The sequence below is a fragment of the Myotis davidii genome, unplaced genomic scaffold (genome assembly GCF_000327345.1).
Source record: "Myotis davidii unplaced genomic scaffold, ASM32734v1 scaffold523, whole genome shotgun sequence".
NCBI lineage: Eukaryota > Metazoa > Chordata > Mammalia > Chiroptera > Vespertilionidae > Myotis > Myotis davidii.
In genome coordinates, this window is record NW_006295054.1 from 389,548 (window position 1) to 400,188 (window position 10,641).

Genomic DNA, 10,641 nt, shown 5'->3' on the forward strand with positions numbered 1-10,641 from the left:
AAAACCATCAAAATAAATGCTTTCAGATGCTGCTTTCCAAAACTGGGTCAGAGACCACGGGAGTATGTCCTAGCTCCCTGGGGCATGGGAAAGAGGTGACCAACGTGAAATTGGTGGGGAAGATATTAGAAACTAGGTGAGGGAGGAAGGAAAGGGAGGGAAGGGAGAAGAGGAGGGGGAAAGTGGAGGAAAATAGTCAATAGTAAGAGAGGAAATTCACCACAAAGAAGAAATAAGGGAAGTTCATAATATTTACATAGTATTTTTTCCCCATTTACAAGGGGGTGAGGGGAAATGGCTGGTTTATTGCAAATTTAAGGTGAAATCTAAGAGGTGGAAATGGTCATAAATTCATATACATTAAAAAAACTCCCTGATGTCTCTGGAAGGTGCTAAGGTAACTAACTCATTATTTCTTAAACTGGCATAAGAATCAAGCATTTACCCAGCCACTCCCATATGAAATGCTCTTCAAGGTAACCAAATAGAGGTAAGTTTCTCCATTTCACCATTTTGATCTTGGTAATGCCAGATATTAGCTGCCTCCTAAGGAACTGCACAACACTAATACTATAAAACTAAACCAAACCTGATCAGACCTCTTTTTAAAAAAAAAAAAAAATTATTGATTTTCTACAGAGAGGAAGGGAGAGGGATAGAGAGTTAGAAACATCGATGAGAAACATCGATCAGCTGCCTCCTGCACATCCCCTACTGGGGATGTGCCCGCAACCAAGGTACATGCCCTTGACCAGAATCGAACCTGGGACCCTTTAGTCCACAGGCCGACGCTCTATCCACTGAGCCAAACTAGTCAGGGCTGATCAGACCTCTTGATCTAACTCCAAATATGAAGGGGGAGGGGAGTAGAAATATATGTTAAATGATGGTTTGAGGATACCATCAGCAAAATCCTGACTGTAAAAAAAAAACTACAGGAAAAGTGAACTAAACACTTCACTCAAAAGGCAAAGACTGTCATCCTGGAGAGCACAGAGTTGGTTACTGCTCTTTTCAATCAGTCTTCTTTCTTTAGCTCTTACTACAGACACTTTAAAAATAAAGATACAAATAGGTAAGTGAGAGGATAGGAAAAACATACCATGCAAACACACCATGCACAAGCAAGCTGGAATGATCATAAAAAATGGACTTCAAAGCAAAGAGTAGTAATGGAGATAAAGCAGCAAATTTTATAACAAGTGGTTTATACATGAGAAAGACAGAAAAATTAAAAATGTGTACCAACCTAATCAAAGGGCTTCAAAATACAAAAACTGACAGACATAAAGGAAAAATTCACAATCACAGTTGGAGACTTTAACACACCTCTCCGAGGAATTGACAAAAACAAAACAGTTTGGATATAGAAGGACTGAGTGATACTATCCACCAACCAAAAAAACTTAGGAACAAAGAACCACGAAGATTCTAAATTAAGAAGAGTGGGTGGGTGGCTTAGGCACTTATCTGCGGCCTCTTCTACACTAGTTAAGTGCTGTTCAAACTTATGACTAGCACAGGTTTGTCACAGACCTGAAGAGAAAAACGAGAACAGGAGAGGCCTTGAGTTTAAGGAAAGAGCGGTCCATCTTTTATTGATACAACTTTCAAACCCAAGTATGTTTTCTGAGCCTTTTTTACACTCCATGATCTCGTCCCATTCTTAGATAGTCTTTGAAAAAAAGCCCACATTTCCTTATCCCCATTTTATAGATAAGGAAGTCAAGCTGACCTGCCAAAGAAACAAAACTGCTTTTTTGCTGCTAGATCTCAGGGTGGACACAGTATTTTAAACTTCATCTAAGCGTCTTTCCTGGGAGTGCAGTGAATTACCAACTCTTTTCTTTCTTGAAAGTAAATTTTCTCCAATATGTCCAAATGTGCAAAAGTGTTAGGTAAAGGATTTTGGCTCCTCCGTTAAGAATTAGGCTCTATTTTCACACACTTCCTAAAAGACACAGTCAGATACCAGGCTGGACCTTAGAGAAGACAGTGGTAAACATTCACCCTGTGTTCAAACAGCATCCTAACACACAACACTCCTTGATGGACTCACAAACTCAGTGTTGACCACTCTCTTGGTTACCCATAAGAATCGATCAAGTTGTGGTTTAGAAACAAATTTCAAAATAAGCAAGTCTGTGGGAAATATGCAGGTTTACTCTTCCAATTAGCAAAACATACACTTTACAGATCACTTCATTACTGAATTTACAGGACAAATTTCAGAGTAAAGTGACTTTGTTTCTTGGCCTGAACCAAAATATGTTTAAAAATAAATATACAATTCAAATATGTTCTAGGTGAGTATTTAAGTACTGTATATATGTTTATTTACACTCTTCTCCATGTTATAATGAAGCATATTTTCTTTAAGGCTAATGGTGGTTTTATCTAGGAAAGAAAAAAAATACATGCATGCCAAGGAATGTTTTTCAGCTTCTTAGCAAAGCACAAAAGGGAGGAAAAATGATTTAACTTTTTAGTTCCAATTGTTTTCAATGTTTTATGTAAGGTCAAAGTTGTACAGTCTGTTCAGATTTTTATAGAACCTGAGTGAATAAAATGCAGAGGTAAATCACTACTTTCTATTTAAAGCAAACTGGCTTTTTACAAATCATATGACTTTTTTTTTTTTTAAAGGGAAAAAGAAAAGAAAGCACATGTTCTCCCCAGAAAATAGGTCAGTGGGTTCTTCCTCCAAGTAGTCCAGACTCAGGGGGCCTCCTTTGGACTCGGAGGGGCTCCTCTGATCTCGGCCAATGCTGCCAGCTTGTCCGCTGTGGTCGCTCTGAGCAATCATGAGGAACAGGACTGACTGGACTATTACATGACACACAAGCTTCGAAGGAAATATCAAATAATAACTCAATTATTCTTTGTGGCTTATTTTTATTCTGAATCAATAAGCTAGAGGTGAAGTTCTCCACAATCCCATTATGCCTTCCTCCTCCTGAACACATACTGAAGGAAAGGGTTCAGGCAGCATGTGCTAAGATGTAGCACTACTTCTAAAAATATTTGGAGATAGACACGAATCCCAAGTTCAGATGTGCTTAAGTACTGCGTTGATTACGAGGTCCTTTGAATGCACAATTGATTTTTAACAAGTGCAGCGACTCCATTTTGATTTTATGAAAGTAGGCTGAGTCACATGAATGTTTAAGAGTGGCTGAAAAACCAAGACTGCATGCTTTTTCAGCCTAAAAATAACCAAGGGTAGAGCCAAATATGAACATACATTTCAGCAGAAAGGTGATAACCAGAAAGCCAAACAGGTACTATGTGAAAATATCCCACATAACGGCTTATGCTGACTTTAAAATAGAGTGAAACATTCAAACTTTATAAGGGTAAAAACAAATGCAGTAAGGTGTGTAGATCACCCCAAAAAAACCCATGGCTATTAAAGTTGCCATAGGATCTTCTGAACTGGTAAGATCTGATGTTATCTTACTATTCTGATTTACCTTCAACTTTAATAACTGGTGGACATTTCTCACCAAGACTCTAATTTTGGCATCAAAAATATTCATTTGTAGATCAGAATCATAAAACTAGTAACTTCATGTTAACTGGCTAGTTTATGAGATAGGAAACATATAATCCTTAATTCTAAAATGGCCATTTAATATCTTATCCCAATTACTCATCTGAGTGGGAGGGGAAAGGAAAGGGCGTCTGGAATGGCATTAGAACACAATGTTTGGAAAATAAAACGTCTGGAAAGAAACATCTGGAAAGAAACATCAAAGGCTAATAAATATTCAGTCTACATAAAATACAGGAAAACAGGAGAAAATACTGAGAGTACTTTGCTGTACCATGGAGATATATACTGTAGCCTAGATTACTCTTTGGATACTTTACTTAATTGGCCTTAATTGCATATAAACTGTGCGACACAATTAGGGAGGTTTTGTCTTTAATTTAGCTCTGAAAGAAGCATGGATGGATCGAAACCCTAATCACAGACCATTGTAGATCATTAGAGCAATTAAGAACACAATTTCTTCTCTTGAAAACCTTTCGCACTGATAACCTGCTAACCTTTGGATCCAGGTTTCAGACTTGCAAAAACCTTGGGGTTCTTAAGGGCAAGTGAGAGCTCATTGAGGAAGGAAATAAAGTGGGAGTCTCTCTCAGATTTCTTTGACTCAAAAATGACGACAATGGTAAAGTGGGGTTCTGGGCGGGTGAGGAAATAGGTGCTCTGAACTTTGTCATCGTAGAAGTGAACCACTTTCTCCAAGCTGTTCAGGTCGGAGGTGCGGTCCGTCATGATCATGATGACGTTGGGCCAGTGCATGACAGGCCTGTCGCTGGGCAGAGACACCACGGCTGGATACTGGTCCACGCCCTTGGGGGCCTCCCTGTACGAATGGGGGTGGTGATAGCCGTGACCCTGAAAGCTCTCAGACCCTCGGTTATCAAAGATTAAAGACACGTTGGCAGCATCGTACTTCCTGATGAAGCTGGAAATCTTTCCAAACAGGTCTGGGTTGGCTTTTGCAGTCAACGTTTTCATTTCTGAAGCAGTCGTTTGTCGGCTCAGTGCCTCATGAAAGTAGAAACTGAATTTGGCAAGAAGCATGTTTTTGAGTTTCATCAGCCAAAGGAAAAGGTGTGGGGGCTGAACGGCCTTCTGAGACTGCCCTCCAAACAGATGTTTCTTGGTCTCCCGCTGCTTTTCAAAGATCTGGCCCCAGGTCTGCAGCTTGGTGTGAGCGCTGTGCAAGTTAACCAGAGACGGCAGGAACTTCCACTCCGAGACCTGAGCCTGGGCTCTCAGGAGATGACTCAGGACATCGACTTCCAGCTGGAAACTGCTTTCCAAAGGGCTGAGGATTGGGTGGTGAAACCTGAAGGGGGGAGGGAAATTAATAGAAATAAGTGGAAATATTACTCCATGTTGACGTTTTCTGCCCTCAAAAAGAAATGTGGTCAGATAAATAATATTACATTTGGGGGCCGGGGACGGAAAAATGGAAGGATCCCATGTTCAATTATTTAAAAAATTCATTCTGGCCCTTGCTGGTGTGGCTCGGTGGGTTGAGCATCATCCCCTGCACTGAGAGGTCACCAGTTTGATTCCCTGTGGGGCACATGCCTGGGTTGCAGGTTCAGTGCCCAGAAGGAGGTGTGCAGGAGGTAGCTGACAATGTTTCTCCCTCCCTCTCCCTTCCTCTCTCTCTAAAAAGTCAATAAAAACATGTTTTTAAAAAACTCATTCGGACATAACTTCACCATTTCAGAATTATGTCATCATCGTATTCTCCTATGGCAATAGCCGGATGTTTTTTAAAAAAATGATAGTAGTAGCTACCTTCTTTTCAAATAAATGAGAGTAGTAGCTACCTTCTTTCAAATACAGGGAAATTACATTAGCTATCATTCTCAACTTATTTCATTTATTCTGATAATTGTTTAACTAACATTATCATCAAAACAAGGCATCTTCCTTTCAGGATGTGGTCCTAAAGAGATGCAAGTAAAGAAAAGGTCATTAAAACATCTCTTGACTGTGTACATAATATGCTAAACTTACTTAATGTTCACAGTAACTCCTTAAGTATTATTAAACCTGTTTTTCAGGTAAGAGTATAGACTATAAACCTATTCCTGAAACACAGTATATAATAAAAAAAATGTTTATTAAAGGAAAAGAACATTTATCAGAAAGCCCTCATTCAATCCTAGTTCCCAATTCCCTTTATATTTAATCACAGTTAAAGATAAATAAAATGTAGCTAAACAAAAAATATCTAACAGTTCAGTCATTTTCCATTTATCTTAGGGTAGAATCTAAAATCCTTAAAAAGGCTTGAATAATCTGGTCCCTTATTAGCTTGAACCACATTCCCAGTCTACGCACTAGAGGAATAGTGACATTAAGTAAATAATTAGAAATGCAATATCATAAAGAAGGTCATGGTAGTAAGTGATTTCATTTCTACTTGTTCTAGACAAAATGTTTTAAAAAAATTTTTTGACCATGATCTACAGTTAGAAGTACATTTTATATTGTGACTAAGTACACACCACACACATATACAAATAAAAGGTTTTTTGAAACCAGCTCTCCGACATCCCCCGAGGGGTCCTGCAAGAGGGCAGTTCTCAGGTAACAAACCCCAGAATTGGGCTCCCTCCTCTCTGGTTCCGGGGGCATCACCTGAGAACCGCAGCTGCCAAGTCACTGCAGCTGGGCATCTCAACTCCCTGCGTTGAGCATCTTCCCCTGGTGGTCATTGTGTATCATAGCTACCAGTCAGATGGTCGAACGGTTGGGCAGTCACTTAGGTTTTTATATATATAGATATGTATATTTTTAATTGAATCACTATTCACTAAATTAATTTTATGACTCAAGAATTGCTACCTGTTGTTTGTAAAACATAGTCAACTTTACTTGTAGTAACAATGTTGAGGGGGAAGAGGATAGGATGTGAGAGTATCCTCCCTCCCAGCAGAGGGGGGAAAGGGCAAGTGCAAAGACCCTGAGGTCAGTGAGAGCGTGACCCTTTTTCATCAATACTTTTTTCTGTACTTCAGGTCTCCTCTTCAGAGTCACTTCCTTAGAAATGCCTTCTCTGTCTAGCCCCGCCCCCCTCCAATTATATCCTCTAGTTTCTGAATACCTGTCTTCCTCTTTAGTACCTTAATCATATAATTTATCAGACAAACTGGGACATATGGTTACCTTTGCTTTGAGCTCCTCTCTGAGGGGAAGTACAACCTGCCTACTTTTTCATGCTTTTATCTACAACACGTGGTACATAGTAAAATCTAGTGTATGTGCGAATTGTGTTAAGAACTGAACCCTAGTTTCTGTCCCATTGATTCTGCCTGTTGCTTATGATCTAAGTGAAGTTCTGTAACAATGAAACAGAATGGCTAAGGAGATCAACTCTGTATGGAATCTCCACGTAGAGCTTTCTTGCTCAGTTTTTTGTTGTTGTTTTTTTGTTTTTCTGAGAAGCGCCAAGGGAGGTTTAGTGTCGGCCGAGTCTGGTGCACCCGCCTTCTCAAGGTGCCTATATCAAGCCCTTATATTCTTCCTGAAGATCCAAAGCATCTGCGAAAGTTGCAGGAATCTGCTTAGCAAGTGACCCATTTGAAAGATGTGGACAGAATCGAGCATTTACTGAGCATATCCCGGCAACCCCGGAGATGATTTACAGGCCCGAGCCCATGGGATTTCCCTGCTTCGCTGTCAATGAGACAGAAGCCTCTTGCACAGCTCAGTTTTGGCCGCAGCTGAAAGGGAAAATGCTAGTTTATCTTTTAAACAATTAGGAAAAAAATTATCACAAGTATACCTAGGGTTTTTAAAAATGTATTTAAACACTAATTGAAGGGATTATGGTTAAGAAAGCCATACTAGGTTGGACATTATAAGACAGGAACTGATTGTCATGTGATCAACAGGATGTAGTTATTCACACCACAACAATAACATTTTGGTTTTTTTCTATTACTTGCATTTTACCCTCAAGATAGGGAAGCTAAAAACATAGGTGGAGGAGTTAGTCTAATAATATACTCAAAGAATCAGAAAGATGAAACAGACCTCAAATCCTCTAGCTCAGGTGCTTAAGTAATTAACTAATTTGGACTATTCAAACATGACATGCTTCTGAATAAACATTAAGAAAGTCTAACACAGACACACAAAAATCTTTGAATTGTAAGAAAGGTTCCTATGCCCTTGGCCTAAAGGCTAAGGCCCCTTAACACTTAATGAGCATTAAGCATCACAAGATTCTATAACTGTGGATATCAAGAAAATTTACCAAGGAACTAGAAACACAGCAAAACTGCTAATAACAGAAAATGGCATGAGACTGGAGAAAATGCTACCACAAATAATACTCTGTTATTTTTCTACTTCCAGTTGGAAATCATCATTTATATCCCTAATGTTCTCCTTGAAAGAACATGAATTATCTTACAAATCTTCAGGAAAAATTCTGAACAAGTATAAATATATACTAAAAGTGCTTAAATCTCAACATTTATTAGGATGCATGTGAATGTTGAAGCTATTTTTCAGTTTTAAGAGAGCTAAAAATACATATTAAAATTTATTCTGACAAGGCTTTGAGATTAGCGTTATGATGTCTCATTTCCCCATTTCCATTCTGCTGTGTGCTTCCTACCTATTCACAACCCACACTATAGGGCAGCAATTTGCAACTTTTTCATTTCATAGCTCATATAAACTAATTATTAAAATTCTGTGGCACACCAAAAAAATACATATTTTTTCCGATCTGACAAAACACAACAACAACAGGTATAATTTGACTTATTCACACCAGATGGCTGTTGTGATTTTTTAAAATTTGACAACCTAAGAAAAAAGAGATCAGTGCCCCTGACTAAACAGCTAGGTATTGCATGTTTTAAAAGTTCTTGCAGCATACTGGTAGAAAATTGCTGCTATAGGGGAATCTGTTAAATTGTTATAATCCAAAAATATACATCTCAGCTATGGCAACAAGCTTAAATGAGCCTAAATACAGAATAAATTGACAACTATTTGCATAGAACATCTGCTTTTTTAAAAGCCCTGGCCAGGTACTCAGTTGGTTAGAGCATAGTCCCAATAAGCCAGGATTGTAGGTTCGATCCCCAGTCAGGACTCATACAAGAATCAACCAATGAATACATAAATAAGTGGAACAACAATCTCTCTCTCTCTCTCTCTCTCTCTCTCTCTCTCTCGCTCCCTCCCCCTCCCGCCCCCTCAAATCAATTTTTTAAAATGCCAGAAAAAAGAGAGTGTACATGCACAAATGCATTCCTTCCTCTGTAAATCCCTATCAAGGAGTTCCTTCCAAAACAAGCCATGCATGTGAGGAGTCAGAAGCCTGATTAAAAATAAATCTGTAGCACAAAAATGTGAATGTACTAAGTGCCACAAAACTGCACATTTAAAAATGGTTAAGATGCTAAATTTTGTTACGTATATTTTACCACAATAAAAATATTTTACCCTTGACTAGAATCGAACCTAGGACCCTTCAATCTGCAAGCCAATGCTCTATCCACTGAGCCAAACCAGCTAGGGCAATCTGTCTTTTGTTAAAGGGACCCCACCTGAGAACTTAGAAGGATAGAGAAAAAAAAGTATTTTGCCTCCTCTACAAATTCAAGGACACTCTAAGCAAAATAAATAATATGAACCAAAGTAGGAAATGGGGAAAGATTTCTCTGAAGCTTCTTCTTCTTTACTAAGAGTTTGGTTGCAATTTGAGGCATTTGATGGGCCTTAGATGAATTTGAAAAGGTAGGCTGGGCAAGATCACAAAAGGCCTTCAGTCTGCACTGTTAAGATTAGGCATGTCAAGTGTCTAGAGTAGAAGGCATCTCACAGAAACTGCACTCTTATTGGTTTTGCTTAGGAAATTTTCAGTGAGGGATAATTAACCCTGTTAAACTATACACACAACTGTTTCATTAAGTCTTATCATCCATCACAAATCTCTTTCTGAAGAAAATAAGGGCATAAAGACTAAATAAATCACAGTTCTGCCTTTGGTGAGAATTCTGCCATTTGAAGCATTCAGATAAAAAATGCAAACAAAAGTTTTGCATTGGTCTGGCTTATATGCATGCATACAAGTCCTTTGGTTGATCTATTCTCCTTACCCCCACCCTCCCCTACTTTCCCTCTGGGGATTGATAGTCTGATCTTGTTTCTCTGTCTTTGGATCTGGCCAGAGGGATTTTTAAAAGTTCTCTAATGTATGAATAATTGCTGACTTCTTTAAAAGCATTATTTCTTAAAAGCTATATTCTTGATTTAGGACGGTAAATATTAATTTGCGTTAATTCTACCAGTTTTGTTTTGACCACAAAACAAAACAAAATTAGCCAGAATTTTCTTTTATGCTCACCGTATGAAACAGGTAAATAAAGTCAAAACAAATTCTACAGACTCAAAAAACATTTTATTGATGCTTCCTTGGAGAGAAATCCAGTTCTATTTCTCTTCAAGAGTATTCAAGGAATAGTAGACACTCTCATCCTAAACGAGCCAAGTTCATATTTTTCCTTCTAGAAGGCACACAAAAACTCTTATATGAGTAATGTTAATTATTCAGTTTGAAAGGCAGCATCATAAATGACTGTGACTCTTAAACGGGATTTGTATTTGTATAATATTGTAATGTTTACCAAAAGAGGAAACCTTTAACACCTTTCTACTCAAACACACTGGCTTGCAGAGAAAAAAACCCAAACATGCTTTCCATTCATCTCTGAAAGCAGGCTGAACATTGCAATAACTCACACAAGATCTGCATCTCAAATCAGGACCAGAGGTTTAGACTCCGTGCTATATATCATGCTTGTTAATTTTTTAATGCAAAAGCATTCCACGGTTTAAAAGATGAAAAATTCACACAATTTTTTATCAGTGTTCTGACATAGATCAGATATATTGGGGCAAGAAAGCATTTCCTGAAAGATAAATTGGGTCCTTTGGGAAAAAAGATTAACTCATTCAATACAACAGAATAGCAAAATATGAATTATTTCTCTAGAACACTGGGACCATAAAAGAAATGTGCTTGGTGTAGCACAGATGCCAAATCAAAAAAACTGTAGAAAAAAGGATGTTATTTACAA

General features: G+C 38.3%; 1 protein-coding gene across 2 annotated transcripts in view; it reads right to left on the reverse strand.

The window, feature by feature from the left end:
• Positions 1 to 1,167: 1,167 nt before the first annotated feature.
• LOC102768838 (chromosome unknown open reading frame, human C12orf66) overlaps positions 1,168 to 10,641 on the reverse strand; it is a 21,389-nt gene continuing 11,915 nt past the window's right edge. For both annotated transcript variants that reach the window (XM_006769616.2, XM_006769615.2), the window contains exon 3: positions 1,168 to 4,865. In XM_006769616.2, coding sequence (XP_006769679.1) covers positions 4,049 to 4,865 — 817 coding nt within the window. In that variant the 3' untranslated portion in view covers positions 1,168 to 4,048. The remainder of the gene's footprint in view (positions 4,866 to 10,641) is intronic.